Source organism: Microcebus murinus, chromosome 19 (assembly GCF_040939455.1).
Source record: "Microcebus murinus isolate Inina chromosome 19, M.murinus_Inina_mat1.0, whole genome shotgun sequence".
Lineage (NCBI taxonomy): Eukaryota > Metazoa > Chordata > Mammalia > Primates > Cheirogaleidae > Microcebus > Microcebus murinus.
The window spans coordinates 37,015,111-37,038,217 of NC_134122.1; the positions used below are offsets into that span (position 1 = coordinate 37,015,111).

General features: G+C 37.3%; 2 protein-coding genes, 1 long non-coding RNA gene and 1 pseudogene across 7 annotated transcripts in view; 3 read left to right on the forward strand and 1 right to left on the reverse strand.

Moving 5' to 3' along the window:
- Positions 1–3,675, reverse strand: part of ZNF713 (zinc finger protein 713) — a 50,784-nt gene extending 47,109 nt beyond the window's left edge. For all 5 annotated transcript variants that reach the window (XR_012913527.1, XR_012913528.1, XM_012764113.2 and 2 more), the window contains exon 1: positions 3,546–3,675. The gene's annotated coding sequence lies outside the window, so the exon portion shown is untranslated. The remainder of the gene's footprint in view (positions 1–3,545) is intronic.
- LOC142862444 (small ribosomal subunit protein eS27-like) lies at positions 1,811–2,216 on the forward strand (annotated as a pseudogene).
- A 39-nt stretch (positions 3,676–3,714) lies between the features above and the next one.
- Positions 3,715–4,124, forward strand: LOC142862445 (uncharacterized). The gene is made up of 2 exons (XR_012913529.1): positions 3,715–3,829; positions 3,939–4,124. It is a non-coding gene; the product is annotated as an uncharacterized LOC142862445 (long non-coding RNA).
- Positions 4,125–21,922: 17,798 nt separating this feature from the next.
- The window catches only part of SEPTIN14 (septin 14), a 36,774-nt gene continuing 35,589 nt past the window's right edge, over positions 21,923–23,107 (forward strand). Inside the window, exon 1 of the mRNA XM_075994861.1 lies at positions 21,923–21,952. Within this exon, the coding sequence (XP_075850976.1) occupies positions 21,923–21,952 (30 nt within the window). The remainder of the gene's footprint in view (positions 21,953–23,107) is intronic.

Here is a 23,107-nt window from a genome sequence, read left to right on the forward strand (position 1 = left end):
AAAAATATGAAAGGCCAACAAAAATGTATTAATAAAAGGATTTGTTTTGTAAAATTTGCATTCAGTCAAAAGGCTGCATTTAAGGGCCTAGAAGGCCACAGGTTCCCCACCCCTGGTGTAATTCCTCACACAATTCACATTTGAACGTTTCCAGAAAGGCCTGTGGGATTGCTACAGTCTCTTTCAGACAAGTAACCATGATGTCCTAAAGAGTAACAAATTCCATTGACTGTCTAAGGGATACAAGAATTACAATCAATTCACATCAAGAATGACTCTGGCCTTAACAGTTTTCTCTTTCACCTCAAACTCCTCCAAACATCTGGTGTTTGTTTATTTATTTATTTGAGACAGAGCCTCACTCTGTTGCCTGAGCTAGACTGCCGTGGAGTCAGCCTAGCTCACAGCAACCTGAAACTCCTAGGCTCAAGCCATTCTTCTGCTTCAGCCTCCAGAGTAGCTGGAACTACAGGCATGCACCACCATGCCCAGCTAATTTTTTCTACATATTTTTAATTGTCTAGCTAATTTCTTTCTATTTGTAGTAGAGGCGGGGTCTTGGTCTTGGTCTTGCTCAGGCTGGTTTCGAACTCCTAACGTTGAGCAATCCTCCTGCCTTGGCCTCCCAGAGTGCTAGGATTACAGGCATGAGCCACCACGCCTGTCCTATAGTTAATAATTTTTACGTATTAAAATTAGTCAATAATTTTTATGTATTAAAATTACTGAGTGTTTTTCCTCTCCTGATAGGACTCTGACTGATATAGCATCCCTGTCCAATGCAACAGGAAGAAGGGTGTCCAGCCACTAACCATCACATAATATGGTGTGGTGGTAAATCCAATCCTTGGTTTGTCTCTTCACTCTACTGACTGTTTCCTTTGCTATGCAAAAGCTTTTTAGGTTGATGCAACCCCATTTATCTATTTTTGCTTTTGTGGTCATATCCAAGAAAGCTTTGCCTAGACCAATGTCTTGGAGTATTTTTCCTGTTTCCTTCTACTAGTTTCAAGTGTCAAGTCTTCTGTTTAAGTATTTAATCCGTTTGGAGTTGATCAGCCACTGGTGATTAACTCAAATCTCCAGCCCCTCTCTCCTCCTCAGAAGTGGGGAGGAGGAGTTGGGGGGGTTGGGATTTAAAGTTCCAATCCTCTAATAACATGGTAGGTTTCCCTAGATCCCAGCCCCTACCCTGAAGCTATCTAGGGACTTCCAGCCACTAATCATCTCATGAACATAAATTCAGGTCTGGTTGAAAGTAACTTGTTATGTATAACAAAAGGCACTCCTATCATCCCTTCACCCAGGAAATTACAAGGGTTTTAGGAGCTCTGTGCCAGGAACTGCGCACAAAGACCAAATACATATTTCTTATTATATCTACCTATTTATTATAACTACCCTACTGGACATTGCCAGGTAGATGTCCCTCATATTTCTCAAGTCTAACATTAATCCTTTGTGTTATTCATGTTGCAAGTATTCAATTCTCTCACTTTTTAGCCCTTTGTCCTTCTCAAATACAGAAATTCTAAATTTTGCTATTGTAAAGAAAAATAAAAAATTCTCAGGACTCCCCCCCCCCCAACTCCTTATGCAAAACAGAAGGTCAAGCCTGGAGGCTGAATATTGCAACATCCCATTCCAAATGAATAGCTGTTAGTAATATTTTGAATCAGCCAGATCCTCATAGAAAGGGAAAAGGCCTCAGGCATCCACAAGGACTGCCCCCACAGATCAGTCCTAAAGAAACTCCTAGCCGGCTTCCCATAAGCAAGGACACGCAAATTGTAACTCTGGGTCCACAGGCTAAGTCTAGCTCCTAAAACTGTCTGTTAAGATTCCACACTACTAAGTTGGTTACAAGTTTATATTTCAGACTTTCCAGCGGTGGCGGCCTTCCCACGAGAACATGCCTGTCACAAAGGGTCTCCTTCATCCCTCTCCAGAAGAGAAGAGGAAACACAAGAAGAAGCGCCTGGCACAGAGCCCAAATTCCTACTTCACGGATGTGAAATGCCCAGGATGCTATAAAATCATCACTGTTTAGCCATGCACAAACAGTAGTTTTGTGTGTTGGTTGCTCTACTGTCCTCTGCCAGCCTACAGAAGGAAAAGCAAGGCTTACAGAAGGATGTTCCTTCAGAAGGAAGCAGCACTAAGTATCCTGCTTGAATGAATGGGAAACCATCCCAATAGACTAAACATATTTTGGATAAAAAAAAAAATTATATTCCAAGGTGCAGAAGAAAGATAAAACAAGATCAATCATTCCTCCACCTACCCAAGGACATTGATATAATTGATTCTTCCTTCACTCCCTTCTTCTCTGCAAACATTCATCTTATCTTATGTAAAATGTAGATTTCCTGAACCTCACAGGAATATAACCATTTTGCCTTGCTACCCACCCTCCTCCTCCTTTTTCCTTTCTGTGTCCTCCATCCCCTTTCAATACTGGAGTTCCCAAATCCACCTTTGGAAAAAGTCACAGATGGGTCTGTGGTTTGTGTTTTTCCCAGGCACAGCCTCAAACCTTGAGATCTTTGCCTCAGCCACTGATTTGGGGCTGTCAATATAATCAAACTAATGAATTTATTCCAGAGGGTTTTGTGTCCTATTTGAGTAGTCTGGTATGGCTGGAGGATAATAAAGTTCAAGGGTGTAAGGCAAAGGAAGATGCAATGTCAAGATCATAAAGTGCTTTGAGGATACCACTAAAGAACTAGGACAATATCTTGATAGCAAGAGGGAACTATGTACAAGTGTTCAGCAACAGAGTGACTTTTAACCAACTTTAGTCATTTAATAACTATTTACCTACAAAGTGCTAAAATCAAATCATCCTTTTAAAAAATTATCATTTTTGTACTTTTCTGTATCTTTTATTGCTCACAATTTAGACTAAGTTAAAACAAATAGATTATGTCAAGGGAGATAAATAAGGGGGATTTGCTTAGAAAAATTAAATGGAAACAATGATATCAGTGCAGAAACTGTCAGCAAAGGTAAGGAAAACCGTCTAGAAACAGATTACAGTATACACACGGCTGCAAATTATAAAGAAAAGTGTCACTGCCATTCAGTTGGAAAAGTGATTCAATCGCTAATGTTAAGGCAACTGGGGAAAAGGGCAAATCTTTACCTAACACTTTACCACAAATATAATACCCAATAAAACACAGATAAAATGTAAAAAATATATTAAAATCTTTAAAAGTATTAGAAGAAAATAAAGGTGAATGTCTGCATAACCTTGAGAAAAAACTTTCCAAAAAATGACACCTACCGACGTCCATACAAAAATAAATCACAGATTTTTTTTTTAAGCCTCTGAGTCATTAGAAGATATTAGAGGAAAATGTGTTTTAATATTGGGGAAGGCTTTAATATTGGGGAAGGCTTTAATATTGGGGAAGGCTTTCCAAAATCCAAAAGTGACACAGGGTAGAGTGACAAGAACGTCTAGGAGAAGGCTTCAGGTGGGCCACTGGGGCCCCCGCCCATCCCCCGCCCGGCGCCTCTCCCTCCCGCGCAGCACTCACCAGCCTGACAGACAAAGGGCGCTCCGCAGGCTCCGCCCCCTGACGCCGCCACCGCCGCCCAGCCGCCGCCGCCGCTGGTCCGGACCCAGGCGGGAGAGGGTGCTGAGGGCCCTGGTGCCTGAGCCAATGACGCCGGGTGCCTGGGCTCCTGGGGGTGGCCCAGCCGCCGGCCAGGCCGGCTCTGACGACAGCCTTCCCGCAATGGCGACCGTGCCGCGCTGGCTTCGGATCCCCATACGCATGCGCCAGCGACGCCTTGGACCGACTGCGTCCCACATTGTCGGGTCTGGTAACTCCCACCGGCTCCCCGGATCTGCTTTTCACAAGAGCTGGGCTGCTCGGGGAGGCTCGGGCATCGGCTCTCAGCCCTCACAGAAGGTCCCGATCCTACAGGGCCCGTCCCACAGTCCCGCCAATCAGAAATGTTGGACTGCCCTGATCCCGCGCGGGTGACGCTGCTTCGTCTCCAAGACGACGACACAAGCCGTGGCTCTCCTCAGCGGTGGAAGAGACCCTCCTACTCCCCTCCCCCACATTATATATTCATGAAACTCAAAATATAATGATAATGATTTTATATATATACGTATGTTGTGTGTGTGTGTACTACTAATGAGAAGAATGGGATTCTTTTTAAGGGGATAGCATTTTGCTTAATTGGAGTTCAGAATTAGTGTTCTTTATCACCAAAATGGTTTGCGAAGGTTCATCTGTTTATGCTAGTTATAATGAGATTTCACATATTTCATCTTTTAAAACTTTTTCAGGTAGATAAGTACTACCAAATGCGGCTATCATCCACGAGTGTATGATTTCACTTGAACATATTCATTACTTGGAAGGTATTTATAGAGTTCTGTTATATTCTTCTCTTTTTTAAAAATTTTTTTTGAGACAGAGTCTCACTTTGTTGCCCAGGCTAGAGTGCCATGGCGTCAGCCTAGCTCACAGCAACCTCAAACTCCTGGGCTCAAGCAATCCTACTGCCTCAGCCTCCCAAGTAGCTGGGACTACAGGCATGTGCTACCATGCCCGGCTAATTTTTTCTATATATGTTAGTTGGCCAATTAATTTCTTTCTATTAATAGTAGAGACGGGGTCTCGCTCTTGCTCAGGCTGGTTTCAAACTCCTGACCTTGAGCGATCCTCCCGCCTCGGCCTCCCAGAGTGCTAGGATTACAGGCATGAGCCTCCAAGCCCGGCCATATTCTTCTCTTGATATTTGCATTTTAGCATGTAATTAAATGGCAGATTAATCACTTGCAATTGAAGGTTAGGTAAGAACTTCTCAACTGCAGAAATATAAAGATTTGGAAATATAGAGATGTCTTTGCACTTGCATAGAGGTCCAAAAATCCTACCAGAATGATAGTTTGAACACCAAAAATATAGTCATTGTTAATTTTGGGTGAGGCTGGGGACTCTCACTTCCTGTTTTAACTTTTGACAGCACTGAAAATAAATAAAATATACCATGCAGCTTGACATAACTTGTGATTCAAACAATGTTTTGGGTGCTGAATTTTGTGGGGGGTTTTGTATAAGAAAAATGTATCTTTTTTCTATAGTTTAACAAATCTACCTAATATAGTAATTTATAATATAATTTATAATATAACCACAACAATAAAAGGGCTTATAAAAACAAGGCATAGAGAAGGGAGTGATCAATTTTTCCCACAGTAATAATAGCAAATTTTTGATTACCTACTATATGACAGGCTTTGTACATATTCATCAAATAGATACATATTGGCCACCTACTATATGCTAGGTACTCTGCTAGGAACTGGTAAACAAAACATAACATGCTACCTGCCCTCACTTAGTCGTCACAGTAACCCTCTGTAAAAGATATATTTTATGTTTAATGAAATAGGCATAGATGGAACTTATCTAAAAATGATAAAAGCCATATATGACAAACCCACAGCAAACATCATACTGAATAGGGAAACATCAAAAGCAACCTTGCTTAGAACTGGAACCAGACAAGGTTGCCCTCTATTACCACTTCTATTCAACATAGTGCTGAAAGTCCTGCCAGAGCAATCAGATAAGAGAAGGAAATCAAGAACATCCAAATGGGTGCAGAAGAGGTCAAACTCTTGCTCTTTGCTCATGACATGATGTTATATCAAGAAAACCCTAAAGATTCTGCCTTGAAACTACTAGAATTAATAAATAAATTCACTAAAGTCTCAGGTTACAAAATCAATGTACACAGATCAGTAGCATTCCTATATGTCAACAACAGGCAAACTGAGACCCAAATCAAAGACTCAATACCCTTCACAAAGCAAAAAAGAAAGTAAAATACCTAGGAATATATTTATCTAAGGAGGTGAAAGACCTCTACAAGGAGAACTATGAAGCACTGAAGAAGGAAATTATAAAGCATGTAAACAGGTGGAAATCCATACCATGTTCATGCATCAGCAAAATCAACATTGTTAAAATGTCTCTACTACCCAAAGTAATCTACAGATTCAATGCAATCCCTATTAAAACACCAACATCAATTTTTACAGATCTAGGAAAAATAATTCCATTATTCCTATGGAACCAGAGAAGATCCCATTCAACAAAAGCAACCTTAAGCAAAAAGAACAAATTGGGAGGTATCAATTTTCCAGACTTCAAGCTATGCTACGGGGCTACAGTAACTAAAACAGCATGGTAATAGCACAAAAACAGAGACATAGATCTATGGATCAGAATAGAGAACATGGATATGAATCCATTCTCATATAACCATCTTATCTTTGACAAAGCAGACAAAAACATACAATGGGAAAAAGAATCCCTATTCAATAAATGGTGCTGGGAAAATTGGATAGCCACATGTAGACAGCTGAAACAGGATCCACACCTCTCATCTCTCACAAAAATTAGTTGATAATTAATAACTAATGTAAACATAAGGCATGAAACTATAAGACTTCTAGAAGAAAATGTTGGAAAAACTTTTCTAGATATCAGCCTAGGCAAAGAATTTATGAAGAAGACCCCAATGGGAATCATAGCAACACCAAAAGTAAATAAATGGGATCTGATCAAATTAAAAAGCTTCTGCATAGCAAACAGAATGGGAGAAAATATTCACATGCTACAAATCCAATAAAGGGCTGATAGCTAGAATCTATTTTTATGTATTTACTTGTTTATTTATTTTGAGATAGAGTCTCTCTTTGTTGCCCAGGCTAGAGTGAGTGCCATGGCGTCAGCCTAGCTCACAGCAACCTCAAACTCCTGGGCTCAAGCAATCCTCCTGCCTCAGCCTGCTGAGTAGCCGGGACTACAGGCATGTGACACCATGCCCAGCTAATTTTTTATATATATATTAGTTGGCCACTTAATTTCTTTGTATTTATAGTAGAGACAGGGTCTTGTTCTTGCCCCGGCTGGTTTAGAACTCCTGACCTCGAGCAATCCACCTGCCTTGGCCTCCCAGAGTGCTGGATGATAACTAGAATCTATATAGAACTCAGGAAAATCAACAAGAAAAAATCAAACAACCCCATGAAAAAGTGGGCAAAAGTCATGAACAGAAACTATTCAAAAGAAGACAGATTAATGGCCAACAAACATATGGAAAAATGCTCAACTTCTCTAATCATCAGAGAAATGCAAATCAAAACCACAGTGACATATCACTTTACTCCAGTGAGAACAGCTTTTATCAAAAAGTGTCAAAACAACAAATGTTAGCGTGGGTGCAGAGAGTTAGGAATGCTCATACACTGCTGGTGGGACTGCAAACTAGTGCAACCTCTTTGGAAAGTAATATGAAGATACCTTAAATAGCTAAAAGTAGAACTACCATTTGATCCAGCAATCTCATTACTGGGCATCCACCCAAAGGAAAAAAAAAAGACCTTCTATATATATAAAAAAACTCTGCATTTGAATGTTTATAACAGCACAATTCACAATTGCAAAGATGTGGAAACAACCCAAGTGTCCATCAATTCATGAGTGTGTTAACAAAATGTTTATATATATACACAGACATACATACACATACACACACACCATGGAGTAGTACTCAGCCATAAAAAGGATGAATTAATGTCTTTTGCAGCAATTTGGATGGAACAAGAGACCATTATCCTAAGTGATATATATCGAGAATGGAAAAAAAAGAAAATCACATATACTCTCTATTAAATTGGATCTAACTGATGGGCACACATGTGCACAGATTGAAGTAAAGCTTACTTGAAATCAAATGGGGGAGAGGAGAGGAAGCGTGTGACAAAAGTCTACATAATGGCTATAATGAACACTATTTGGGTGATGGGCATACTTATAGCCCTGTCTCAAACTATCCATGTAACAAAAACACTTGTATCCCCTTAATGTTTTCAAATAAAATTTAAAAAATAGTCTTCTCACATAATTGTGAGTATTATTCTTTGATACGTCACCAAAACTTGACAATAATTGTTGCAATGTGGAATTTGAAATGTTATTAATATACTTTTTGTTTTAATACATTGACATTAGTGTGGAAAAGAGATGTCTGCACTCCTATTTTGTTGTAGCACTATTTGCAGTAACCAAGTTATGAAATCGACCTATATGTCTATAAACATATAAGTGGATAAAGAAGACATGGTTGTATATAGAAGGGCCATCGAAAAAGTATCCAGCCATGTAATATGTTCTTATTATAGTAACAATGGCTGGATACTTTCCAGATAGCCCTTGAGCACAATGGAATACTATTCAGTTTTAAAAATAAAGAAATTCTGTCATTTGTGGTAACATGGATGGAATCATAGAATGTTATACTAGGTAAAATAACTCAGAGACAGAAAGACAAATACCACATATTCTTGCTTATATGTGGAAACTAAAACAATTGAACTCATAAAAGCAGAGAGAAAATTGTTGGTTTCAGGAACTTGGGGTGGGGAATGAGAATGTGATAGTCCAAGGGTAGAGGGCCCCAGTTAGGAAAAATGTTGGATTTTTTAAAAAATCTGTTGCATAGTATGGTGAATATACCTAATAATTGTGTACTATACATTTCAAAATCACCGACAGTAAATTTCAAATGTTCTCACCACAAAAAGTTAAATATTTGAAGTTATGAATATAATTATATTAGTTTGTTTCATATTGTATTCAAAAATTATAACATCACTTTGTACCTGTAAATATATACAGTGATCAATTATCAATGTATAATTAAAAAATTTAAAAACATGTTGGTCTGTTTTGGATCTTGAACTCATGTATAACTTTGAAATGTCATATATGGGTCCTTTGGGAAACATTTTTTTACTGAATTATCTATTAATAATTCAGTGGCTCCTGGCTGGTGAGTATTTTGCTCTCCAGGAAATATTTGGCAATATCTGGAGATGTATTTAGTTATCATGCTAGGGGATTGCTACTGAGATGTAGTGGGTCAAGGCCAGAGACGCTGCGAAGCATCCTACAATGCTCTGAACAGCCCTCCAGAACAAAGAATTACACAGACTAAAATGTCAATAGTGCTGAGATTGGTAAACCTTAATATATTTAATGTTGACATATTTCCTTATACAATATAAGAATTTATATTTGTTAATATCACCACCAGTGTTTTTGGAAAAGTTTTTAGGGAAGTTAAATACTTCCTTAGAAAGTTTTTGGGAAGCTGTCAGGGTCATGATGGTGGATGCAAGTTCTCTAAAAACTGTAATTTTAGCTTTTAAGCTCAAATTTTCTCATTTATAAAATACATTTTCAGTTATTTTCCTTCATGTTACAAACCACACGTTATTAATTTTAAAGAAATTGTGTCAGAAGTACCCAAGCCTGAATAACCAGTGTTTGTCAATTGTTCTTGGAATTAAAAATGTTCTATGAAAAATGGAGTTACTAGTTCTCACAGCTCAATCACAGAACTTTTCTTGAAGACAACTATCACATTATATATAGTATAAATGCTTTATGCTTCACTTTTCTTTTTCTGTGAAGGTGTGAAGTGAATGATATAATAACTATTATATAACAATACAATTTGGTGTCACTTCTTCGATGTAGGTAGCAGTAGTTTTACCCACCATTGCTTTTGAACTGTCAGCATAAATATCAATACAGTGGAAAAGGCAAATTAAACCCTAGTATTATTTAGAAAAAAAGTTAAACTAATGGGCCCCCTGAAAGAGTCACAGGGGCCCAGGTACCATACTTAAAGAACTTCTGCTCTAGACTTATATGAGAGAAACAAACCAGTATTTTTTAAAGACATTGTTAATTAGGATTTTGGATACAAGATAACTCGTGTCTCTAGTTTTCAAATAGTCTTTCAAATAAGCTCACTTGCCAACAAGTCAGCCATTATACAGAGATTGAGACTCTTGAATTTATAGTAACTTACTTCAAATTCTGAGAAAGAATAAGAAATTAAGAAGCAACCCCTTCTCAGTGGTTTCAATGTTTGTTGTTGATCGTAATTAAAGACTGGAAATCACTATGATGTTCACCATTAAGTTTCTGCTAATTAAATATAAAACCTTCATATACACTAGACCAGAGTAAACCATATCACAGAACTGAGCACTGTCTGTATTAGAAAACCCTATATAATATTATGGAAAATGATATCAATTTATATACTACAGTGGAATAATAGAGCAAGTGAAGAGATTATGGCATGGAGCCATTTTTGATTCTGTTTGCTTATTTTTTGGTTTACCCATATATAATATTTCCTTTTAAAACATGATTATTAGTAACTTTGTGTGGGCTCAAAAGTAGGGTAGCATGGCCTTCTCAGGCAGTTCTGTTTAGAAATCAGCACAGCATGCTCTGTTGTACCTCTCCTCCCTTGTTCTCAACTGTTACAAACACAGTGAATATTTTTTTGGTCTATAATTACAGACAGTGGAAAGAGCATCAGCTTTGGAGTCAGTTCAGACCTGTGTCTTCTGCATAGCTGAAACCCTGGAAAAGTAAGTTACTTAATCTTTCTGATTCTGAAAATTTTCACCTGGTATATGGCAATGAAAATATGTATTTCTCAGGTCTGCTATGAGGACTAAGGGTGGTGAAGTACATAAGCACTCAGCATAATGCTAGGTGCATAATAGGTGTTTCATAAATGAGAATTACCGTTATTTTAGTTTAGTGTCTAAGGGACTTGTTTAGATTTTAGAAACTCTGCTTTCCCAATTCTCCTTCAATGGGTACACTTTAACACCCAAGCCTTACTCTGGAAAGTTAAGTACTTAAAAGGGTCTTTATGTTTTCTTTGAAGCATTTTTAAAACAAAATTTTATACTTTCCTTTGTCATGACCATAGTGTCCTTTAAAAAAGAATGCTCTTTGTCCCCTTGACTTCAATAGGGAGTTTAACTTTGTTAAGATGCTTTCTGTGTATGTTTAAATGTATTACCGTACATTATAAGCTGAACATTATATATTATTCATTGCATAGAAGCCTGTCTAGCAAAACAGCCACAATTTAAAACAGGTCAATGGTGTGAATTAGAAGCAAAAACTTGGGAAAATGTCTATATTAGACTGTCTTATGGATCTAAATTGTACAGTAAGAATATAGACTTTGCAAGTAATTAAAAAATGTTTGTTTTTCATTTCTATCTTTTTCAGTCTGGCATGGCAGAAAAACCAATGTATATGGCCCCACAAATACCTGATGAGGAAGAAATAGTTAAGTATATATTTCAAATAGAACTCTGCATTTTAAACTTCAATAAGATTATATAGCTTCAAAATATTGACTTAGTAAACTGATATAGGACTAGATAATAAAGGCTAGTTTGTTATATTTAGACATGAATTAACTTTTATATTAATTGCAATTAAATATCAATGAGGGTTTAAATAGTTGTTACATGTTTCATTAGTCTAGTGACCTTGTTAGTAGTGCAAAAGACTATTTCTATTTAACATCGAAGAAAAACAATTAAAACTCCAGAATCTCCCAAGAGGTAAGAAGAATAGTGCTATTTTGATGGATATGGTTGTAGAATTTATGTGCTGATAAGAAATAAATTTTATTTTAATTTTTTATCTTTTATTATTATTATTTTTAAATTTTAATACATTTAAGAGGTACAAATGCAGTTTTCTTACATGGATATATTTTATGGTAGCGAGGTCTGGTCCTTTAGTGTAACCATCACTTGAATAGTATACATTTAACCCAATAGGTAACTTTTTATCCTTCGACCCACTCCCAGCCTCCCATATTTAGAGTCTCCAATGTCTATTATTCCATTCTGTATGACCATGCATACCCATGGTTTAGCTCCCACTCATAAGTGAGAACATGTATTATTTTATTTTCCATTCCTGAGTTACTTCACTAACTAAGGATAATAACCTCATGTTTCATTCAAGTTGCTACAAAAGAAATATTTCACTCTTTTTTATGGCTGAATAGTATTCCTGTGTGTGTGTGTAGTGTGTGTGTGTGTGTGTGTGTGTGTGTATGCCACATTTTCTTTATCAGTTCCTCAGCTGTAAGCACTTAGGTTGAATTCCATATCTTTATTATTGTAAATTGTGCTGTGGTAAGCATATGAGTGTAGGTATCTTTTTGATATAATACCAAAAATTATATAAAATTTTATCTTTTGGATATAATTTCTTTTTCTCTGGGTAAATCTACAGTAGTGGGATTAATGAATCAAATGGTAGATCTACTTTTAGTTCTTTGAGACATCTATACTGCTTTACATAGAGATAGTATTAATTTACATTCCCACCAACAGTGCATAAGTGTTTCCTTTTCACTATATCTTTGCCAACATCTATTGTTTTTCAACCTTTTATTAATGACCATTCTGACTGAAGTAGGGTGGTATCCCTTTGTGGTTTTAATTTCTATATCACAGATGATTAGGAATGTTGAGCATTTTTCATATGTTAGTTGACCATTTGTATGTCTACTTTTGAAAAATATCTTTTCATGTCTATAGATTACTTTTTTTTTTTCTGAGACAGAGTCTCACTCTGTCACCCAGGGTAGAGTGCTATGGCGTCAGTCTAGCTCACAGCAACCTCAAACTCCTGGGCTCAAGCAATCCTTCTGCCTCAGCCTCCCGAGTAGCTGGGACTACAGGCATGCACTACCATGCCCAGCTAATTTTTTCTATATATTTTTAGTTGGCCAATTAATTTCTTTTTATTTTTAGTAGAGACAGGGTCCTGCTCTTGCTCAGGCTGGTTTCAAAACTCCTGACCTTGAGCGATCCTCCTGCCTCGGCCTCCCAGAGTGCTAGGATTACATGCACGAGCCATCGGGGCCTTTTGCCTACTTTTTAATGAGGTTGTTTGTTTCTTGCTAATTTGTTTGAGTTCCTTATAGAGTTTGAATATTAGCCCTTTATCAAATGCATAGTTTACAAATATTTTTCCCATTCTGTAGGTTGTCTATTTACTCTGTTGATTATTTCTTTTGCTGTGCAGAAGATTTTAAGCTTAATTAAGTACCATTTGTTTATTTTTGCTTTTGTTGCATTTGCTTTTGGAGTCTTAGTCATAAATTCTTTGCCTAGGCCAATGTCTAGAAGATTTTTTGCTAGGCTTTCTTCTAGAATATTTAATGTTTCTGATCTTACAAATCTTTAATCCACCTTGAGTTCATTTTGTATATGGTGAGAGATAGGAATCTAGTTTTGTTCTTCTCCATATGGCTATCCAATTTTCCCAGCACCGTTTATTGAATAGGATGTCTTTTCCCCAGAGTATGTTTTTGTCTGCATTTTCAAAGATCAGTTGGTTATAGGTATATAGCTTTTTAGCTTTATTTCTAGATTGTCTTTTCTGTTCCATGAATTGATGTGTCTACATCTATACCAGTATGAGGCTATTCTGTTTACTGCAGCCTAGTAGTATAATTTGTAGTCAGGTAATGTGATGCCTCCAGATTTTTATTAGGATTGCTTTGGTTATTTGGGCTATTTTTTTGGTTCCATATGAATTTTAGGATTTTTTTTTGTAATTCTGTAAAAAATGATGTTGAGATTTTTATAGGAATTGCATTGAATCTGTAGATTGATTTGAGAAGTATGGTCATATTAACAATACTGATTTTTCTAATTTATAAGCATGAAGTGTTTTTTCATTTGTTTGTGTTTTCTAGTTTTCTTTCATCAGTGTTTTGTAGATTTCTTTGTGGAGTTCTTTCACCTCCTTGGTTAAATATATTCCTAAGTATTTGATTTTATTGCAGCTATTGTAAATGCAATTGAGTTCTTTATGTGATTCTTAGCTTGGTCATTATTGGTGTGTAGAAATATACAGGTTTGTGTACATTGATTTTGCAACTTGAGACTCTACTGATTCATTTATCATATAAGAGACATTTAGAGGAGTCTTTAGGGTTTTCCATGTATAAGATTATATTATCAGCAAATAGAGATAATTTGACTTTCTCTTTCCCAATTTGAATGCCCTTTATTTCTTTCTCTTGCCTGATTGTTCTGGCTAGGACATCCTTTATTATGTTAAATAGAAGTAGTGACAGTGTATATCTTGTCTTGTTCCAGCTCTTAGCAGGTATACCTTCAATTTTTCATTCAGCATGATGTTGGCTGTGGCTTTGTCTCATATGGATTTTATTATTTTGGGATATGTTTTCCCTATATTTTGAGGTGTAGAGATGCTCATTATAGTGTTGGATGACCCTTTGTATTTCTATAGTATCAGTTGTAATGTCTATCAGTAGTTATGCCTAATTGATTGAGGGTTTTTTAAAATCACGAAGAAGTGATGGATTTTATTGAATACTTTTTCCGCATCTATTGAGATGATAATATGGTTTTGTTTTTAATTCTGTTTATGTGCTGAATCACATTTATTGACTTGTGTAGGTTGTAAAATCTTCACATGCCTAGAACAAGAACCACATAATCATGGTGTATTATCTTTTTGATGGGCACTTTAGATTCAGTTTGCTACTATTTTGTTGAGGATTTTTGCATCCATGTTCATCAGGGACATGGGTCTGTGGTTTTTCCTATTGTATCCTTTCCTGGTTTTGGTATCAGAGTAATATTGGCTTTATAGAATGAGTTTGGGGAGGGTTCCCTCTTTCTACCCTTTGGAGCATTTTTGGTAGGATTTGTACCAGTTCTTATTTGCATATCTGATAGAATTCAACTGTGAATCCATTTTATCCTGGGCTTTTGTTTGTTGGGAGTTTTTTTCTTTTTTATTGCTGATTCAAACTCATTAGTCATTATTGGTTTGTTCAAGATTTCTATTTATTCCTTATTCAAGCTTATGAGGTTATATGTTTCTAGGAATTTCCCCATTTCCTCTAAATTTTCTAATTTTTGGTACAGAGATGTTCATAATAGTCTTGGATAATCTTTTTATTTCTGTGGTATCCATTGTAATGTCCCCTTTTCATTTCTGATTGAGCTTATTTGAATCTCCTTTTCCTTGGTTAATCTTGATAGTGGTCTATCAATTTTGTTTATCTTTTCAAAGAACCAACGCTTCATTTCATCGATCCTTTGTACTTTTTGTTTTAATTTCATTTATTTCTTTTCTTATTTTTGTTATTTCTTCTCTTCTGCTATCTTTGAGTTTGTTTTTGTTCTTGTTTTTCTAGTTTCTTAAGTTGTGACATTAGGTTGTTAGTTTGTGATTTTTCTGTCTTTTTGATGTAGACATAAAACTTTCATCTTAGCACTACTTTTTCTGTATACTTTTTCTGTTTTGATAACTCATGTCACTATTATCATGCATTTCCAAAAATTTTTATCCTGTTCTCTTGATTTCATCATTGTCACAAAAATTGTTGAGCAGCAGGCTGTTTAATTTCCATGTACTTGTATAGTTTTAAGAGTTTCTCTTTGAAATGATTTATGGTTTTATTCTGCTGTGGTCTGGAAGATACTTACTGTGATTTAAATTTTTCGAAATTTTCTAATACTTTTTTTGTAGCCTAGCATAAGATCTGTCTTGGGAAATGTTCCATGTGCTGAGGAGAAGCATGCATATTCTGCAGTTTTGGGTAGAATGTTCTATGAAATGTCTGAGGGCCCATTTGTTCTAAAGTCCAGTTTAAGTCCAGTGTTTTTTTTTGTTGACTTTCTTCCTTGGTGATCTACCTAGTGTTGTCAGTGAAGTGTTGAAGTCCTCCAATATTATTGTATTGCTGTCTATCTTTTTTTCTTAGGTCTAGCAGTATTTATTTTATGAATCTGGGTGCCCTGGTGTTAGGTGCATATATATTTAGGATGGTTGTATGTTCTTGTTGAATTGATCCCTTTACTATTATATAATGGCTTTCTTTATCTTTTTTTTTTTTTTTTTTTTTTACTGTGGTTGATTTAAAGTCTGTTTTATCTGACATAAAGTGTGGCTAGTAGAGCTCACTTTTAATTTCCATTTGTGTGGAATATCTTTTTCCATCCCCTTACCTTGAATCTATGAAAATCTTTATCAGTTAAGTGATAAAGATTTGAAGGCATTAAACATTTGGATACTATTGCTTTTTATCTATTCCACCATTCTGCATGTTTCAAACGGGGCCTTTAGCCTGTTTATATTCAAACTAAAAATTGATAAGTGAGCTTATGGTCCTATTGTAATGGTAATTCTTACCTAATTACTTTATATAGTCTCACTGCAAGATTGTTTTTATATAACCTGTGAATTTCATGGTTTTGTGTGTCTTTATGATAGTGAGTATCTACCTTTCATTTCTGGTTTAGAACTCTCTTAAGCATTTCTTTTTTTTTTTTTTTTTTATTTTTTTTTATTTTATTTTTTTTTTTATTCAAATATTGTCTTTGCTGCATCTTAAGCATTTCTTGTAGGGCCATTCTGGTGGTGACAAATTCCCTCAGAGTTTGCTTGTCTGGAAAAGATTTTATTTCTCCTTCATTTATGATGCTTAGTTTAACAGGGTACAAAATCCATGATTGAAAGTTCTTTCTTTTAAGAATTTTGAATATAGGACCCCAATCTCTCTTGGCTTGTAAGGTTTCCACTGAGACGTCTGCTTTTAGTCTTCTGAGCTTTCCTTTATAGGTAATTAGATGTTTTTTGTTTGCTGCTTTTAAAATTTTTTCCTTCATGTTGACTTCAGATAGTCTGTTGACTATATGTCTTAATGAAGGCCTTCTTGGAATGTATCTCTCCAGTGTTCACCAAACTTCTTCTATCTGTATGTCAAAATCTCTAGCAAGACCAGAGAAGTTTTCCTGAACTATTCAAACAAATAAGTTTTCTATACATTTTACTTTTTTATCTTCTCCCTAAAGAATACCTGTGAGATACAGTTTTGGACAATTTATATAGTCCCATTATGCTTGAAGATTTCATTCATTTTTTTAAATCATTTTTTCTGTCTTTTGGTTTTTTAGTTTTTTTATTTCAGAACATTATGAGGATACAAATGTTTTGGTTACATGGATTACTTTTGTACAGCCTGAGTCAAAATTAAGTGTGCCCATTAACCAGATAGTGTACATTATATCCATTACATATGGTTTCACCTATGCCCTCCTCCCCCTCCCACCTACTTGAGTTTCATTGGGGTTTTTTTGTTTGTTTTTTGATTTTTGAAACAGAGTCTCACTCTTTTGCCTGGGCTAGAGTGCTGTGGCATCAGCCTGGCTCACAGCAAACTCAAACTCCTGGGTTCAAGCGATTCTTCTGCCTCAGCCTCCTGAGTAGCTGGGACTACAGGCATGCGCCACCATACCTGGCTAATTTTTTCTATTTTGGGTAGAGACGGGGTCTCGCTCTTGCTCAGACTGGTCTCAAACTTCTGAGCTCAAAGGATCCACCTGCCTCAGCCTCCCAGAGTGCTAGGATTACAGGCATGAGCCACCATGCCCAGCCTTCCATTGAGTTTTAATTCTATCTGTGCACATGAATGTTGATTAGTACTAACTGGTCAACTAACCAATGGAATAGTGAGTACATGTGGTGTTTGTTTTTCCATGCTTGTGCGACTTCATTTAGGAGAATGGTCTCTAGTTCCATCCAGATTGTTGCAAAATATATTAATTCATTTTTTATGGCTGAGTAGTACTCTATGGTCTACACATACCACATTTTATTAGTCCACTCATGAATCTATGGGCACTTGGATTGATTCCAAATTTTGCCATTGTGAATTGTGCTGCAATAAACATTCTAGTGCAAGTGTCTTTTTTATAAAATGTCTTTTTTTCCCTTGTGTAAATACCTACTAGTGGGATTGCTGGATCAAACGGTAGGTCTACTTTTAGCTCTTTGAGGTATCTCCATACTACTTTCCATAGAGGTTGGACTAGTTTTCAGTCCCACCAACAGTGTACAAGCATTCCTTTCTCTCTGCATTCTCACAAGCATGTCTTGTTTTGGGACATTTTGGTAAAAACCATTCTCACTGGAGTTAGGTAATGTCTCATTGTGGGTTTGATTTGCATTCCCTTGATGATTAGACACATTGAACATTTTTTCATGTTTTTGTCCATTAATCCATCTTCTTTTTCAAAGTTTCTGTTCATGTCCTTTCTCCAGTTTTTAATAGGTCTGATTTTTTTCTTGCTGACTTGCATGAGTTCTTTGTAGATTCTGTTTATCAGGCCTTTATCAGATGTATAGCATGCAAATATTTTCTTCTATTCTGTAGGTTATATTGCATCCTTAGCTGTGCAGAACCTTTTTAGTTTAATCAGGTCCTATTTATTTATTTTTGTTGTTTCTGTGATTGCTTTTGGGGTCTTCTTCATAAATTCTTTCCCTAGGCCAATATCTAAGAGTTTTTCCAACATTTTCATCTAGGATTCTTATAGTTTCCTTAGGTTTTAGTCTGTTATCCATTGTGAATTAATTTTTGCGAGAAGTAAGAGGTGCAGATCTTGTTTCAGCTGTCTATATATGGCTTTATGTGGCTATCCAATTTTCCCAGCACCATTAATTGAATAGGGATTATTTTCCCCAGTGTATGTTTTCATCTGCTTTGTCAAAGATCAGATGCCAATATAAGTGTGGTTACATATGTGTTCTCTGTTCTGATCTATTGATCTATGTCTCTGTTTTGTGCCAGTATCATGCTCATTTGGTTACTATAGATTGTAGTATATCTTGAAGTCTGGCAAAGTGATGCCTTCAAATTTATTCTTTTTATGTAAGATTGCATTAACTATTTGGGGTCTTTTTCTGATTCCAAGTGAAGTGTAGAACTATTTTTTCAAGGTCTGCAAAAAATAACATTAGTATTTTAATGGGGATTGCATTGAATCTGTAAATTACTTTGGGTCATATGGACATTTTAACAATGTTGATTCTGCTGACCCATGAGCATGATATGTTTTTCACCTGTTTTCATCCTCTGCAATTTCTTTCCTCAGCGTTTTGTAGTTCTCTCTGAATAGATCTCTCACCTCCTTCATTAAGTATATTCCTAAGTACTTTATTTTCTTTGTTGCTATTGTGAAAGGCACTGCATCATTTGATGCTCAGCTTGATTGTTATTGGCACATATGAAAGCTACTGGTTTGTGTGCATTGATTTTGTAGCCTGAGACTTTGCTCAATTCATTTATCAATTCCAGGAGCCTCTTGGTTGAATCTATGGGGTTTGCTAAATATAGGATCATATCAGCAGCAAAAAGTGATAGTTTGACCTCTTCTTTCCCCATTTGGATATCCTTGATTTCCTTCTTTTGTCTGATTACTTTGGGAAGGACTTCCAACACTATGTTGAATAGAGTTGGTGATAGTAAACAACCTTGTCTGCTTCCACTTCTTACCTGGAATGCTTTCAGTTTTACCCCATACACTATGATGTTGGTTAATAATTCTGAAGTATGTCCCATACACTATGATGTTGGTTAATAATTCTGAAGTATGTCCCCTCTATGCCTATTTTGTTAAGAGTTCTTATCATAAAAGGGTGCTGAATTTTGTCAAATACTTTTTCTGTGTCTATTGAGAGGATCATATGGTCTTTGTATTTGCTTCTGTTTATGTGGTGAATTACATTTATAGATTTGCATGTGTTGAACCATCCTTGCATCACTGGGATAAATTCCACTTGGTCATGGTGAATTATTTTTTTCATATGTAGTTGAATACAGTTTGCATCTGTATTTATAAAGGATATTGGCCTGTAGTTTTCTTTTTTGTTGTGTCCTTTCCTGGCTTTGGTATCAAGGTAATATTGGCTTTGTAAATGAGTTGGGGTGGGTTCCTTCCTTCGCATGTTATGGAATAGTTTCCACAGTATAGGTACTAGTTCTTCATTGTCGGTTTGTAAATTCAAGTGTGAATCCATCTGGTCCAGAATTTTTTTTCTGGATGATTTTTTATTGCTTCTTCAATTTTGGTGCTTGATATTGGCCTATTTTTTTATCCATTCAGCCAGCCTATGTTTCTTCAGTGGGCAATTCAAGCCATTTGCATTTATTAAGAGAATTGATATTTGTGGGGGATTTCTGTTCATCCTGTTGGGTAGACCCTTATTGCTTTGTTTTACTTCTTGAGCTATTGTGATTTCTGGGTTGTAGACTTTATCTTTTGGGTTATTTTACACTGGTGGGTGTCTACTGCAGTGATCAGTATGTAACACAACTCTGAGTATTTCCTGCAGGGCATGTCTGGTCTTTGCAAATTCCCTGAGTGACTGGTGGTCTGGGAAAGTTTTTATTTCTTCCTCATATAAGAAACTTAATTTTGTAGGATACAAAATTTTAGACTGGCCATTATTCTGTTTGAGAAGACTGAGAGATGGGTCCCTAGTCCTTTCTGGCTATAAAGTTTCAGTTGAGAAGTCTGCAGTTAGTCTGATAGGTTTTCCTTCATAGATTACCTGCCATTTTTACCTTACTGCTCATAAGAATGCCTCTTTCATGTTTATTTTGACCAGCCTAATGAGTATGTGGCATGGTGAGTTTCTCTTCATGATGAATCTCCCAGGAGTCCTGTGTGTTTCTTGTACCTGGACATTTAGATTTCTACCTAGGCCAGGGAAATGTTCCTAAATTATTCCCTCAAATAAATTATACAACACTTGTGTATTTTATTTTATTTTTCATCCTCATGGATGCCTATAATTCTTATGTTTGGCCTCTTTATATTATCCCACATTTCTTAGAGGCTTTGTTTGTTCCTCTTTTTTTCTGTTCCTTCTCTTTGGCTGGTTTATTTAGGTCATAGGTGTTAACTTTATGCTCTGAGATTATTTCTTCTGCATGATCCCACCTTTTCTTAAGGCTTTCCGCTGTTTTTTGTAATTCCTTGAATGTGTTTTTCATTTCTAGAATTTCTGTTTGGTTTTCCTTTAATACTTCAATTTCTTTAGAGAATTTTTCTTTCATTTCCTGCATTTTTTGGCTTCTTTGTGTTGGATTTCTATTTTCTCTTGTATTTCATTGAGCTTTCTTACAATCCATATTCAAAATTCTTCATCTGTCATTTTAACCATTTCATTTAGATTGGTATCCATTGGTTAGGAGTTATTGATTTCTTCTGGAGGTGTCTTTGTTCTGATTTTTCATATTTCTGGAGTTCTTTTGTTGATTCCTTCTCATCTGGCCTCTTGGTTGAGAGCTGGGGGTGCTAGGGCTACTTTATGGCCCTGTCACTGAGTTCCCAAATATTGATCCCTGACTATTCCTAGAGGAGGAGTGCTGGTCCTGAATTGCCTTAGTGGTGTTTTAGCAAGTTTGATGAACCCCTTGGGTTACCTTTGACCTGTTGTCTTCACCTCTTCCCAATGGAGTATAGTGAGTTTGTTCCCCTAGCTTAAGCTATGAGCTGGTGGATTGTACTTGTGGGTATATATCCACTGCTCCCTAATAGCTTGAGTTGGAAGGCACTATGTTTAGCTATGAGGTGGTTCCTGCTGTCATTGATTGTAGTTTGCATGGAGTAGCTAGTTGTTGATAACATTTGTTGGGCCTATGGTACACTTTTGTTCCCCTGCTTGGGTTTATGAATGCCCCAAGCTTTGTAGCTTTGTAGCTCCCATGGTTTGCTTGTACCCTGCTCCACCTGAGGTGACAAAGGAGCAACATAGGTCAAAGTTGGGATGTGAGAGCCTGGGTTTGGGGCTTTGCTGAACCTCTATGTTGCTCAGAGGTTTCCTATCTGGCCGCTCAGGGAGCCGCTGACATGGAGTTCATGGCTATCTCTCCAAACACCAGGAGCTGCCCCTGATGGGAGGAGCCTAACAGTATGATTCATGAAGCCCCTAGCCAGTCTTTTTCTTTCCCTGTCCACTAGCCTGGTTTCTCTGTGGAGTGGGGAGTGTGCCCTCCCTATTTGTTCCATGGGACACCACAGCACTTTCTCCTCTAATTAGTCCATGTGCTTTTCCTCTCCCCTCAAGACTGGCTGTTGAGCTACCCCACAGTTTGTATGTCTGACTCACTGGTTTACATCTCCTTGTGATGCTGGCAGATGCACCCCTTTTCTACCACTGAGCCCAAGGTGAGGTAGGTAGGGCTCTCTATCAGTAGAGGTCTTCACCAGGGGGATGTTCCCACCAGGGGAATAGCGGTGGCTCAAGAGACTTGGATCAAGCTGCACTTTGCATTGAAGTGAGTGGTGAGCATGGCAGGGCTCTGATTCAGCCTGAGTACCTGAGACATTTGGTTGTCATGGGAACCAGGGCCTCTGCAAATTCAGTCCAAGTGCCTATGGCAATTCTCCAGTGGGTTGTGGAGGATGGGACACACTCACAGCCCCCTGCTCCTCTGTGCTGCTCCACACCCTCTCATTGGTTATGGTCACCAGGGCTCTCTTGCCACCTGAGCCTGGAACTGTGACCTCTCCCCTATGACTCCCCACCCTACTGTCAAGCCTTCAGTAGGTGAATGTGCCAAACACCTCTGGGGGGGAAGATCACAAACTGTGGCTCTCCCACTGGCTCAGGTAGAAATGTGTCTTGGGTGTGGAAAAGCAGGTCACTCAGCACAGAGTCTTGTAGTAGTCTTGTAGTATACTTTTGGCTCAAGCCAGCCTGTAGCCAAAGCCCACTCTCCCCATAGAAACCACAAAAGCACTGAGAGACTTGGCTCCCCGCAAAAGGGGCGTGTTCCCAGGTGAACCGGCCCCACCGGTCCTCACCCCCCAGAGCATTATTTTGCTGGGACTACAAGCACATACCACCACACCGAGATAATTTTAAAAATTTTTTGTAGACCCCATATTTACAAAAAAAATTTTTTTTTTTTTTTTGAGACAGAGTCTCGCTTTGTTGCCCAGGCTAGAGTGAGTGCCGTGGCGTCAGCCTAGCTCACAGCAACCTCAAACTCCTGGGCTCGAGCGATCCTTCTGTCCCAGCCTCCCGAGTAGCTGGGACTACAGGCATGCGCCACCATGCCCGGCTAATTTTTTTTTTTTTTTTTTTTATATATATATCAGTTGGCCAATTAGTTTCTTTCTATTTATAGTAGAGACGGGGTCTCGCTCTTGCTCAGGCTGGTTTTGAACTCCTGACCTTGAGCAATCCACCCGCCTCGGCCTCCCAGAGAGCTAGGATTACAGGCGTGAGCCACCGCGCCCGGCCTACAAAAAATTTTTTAAATTATCTTGGTGTAATGGTATGTACTTGTAATCCCAGCAAAATAATCAAATGATAGT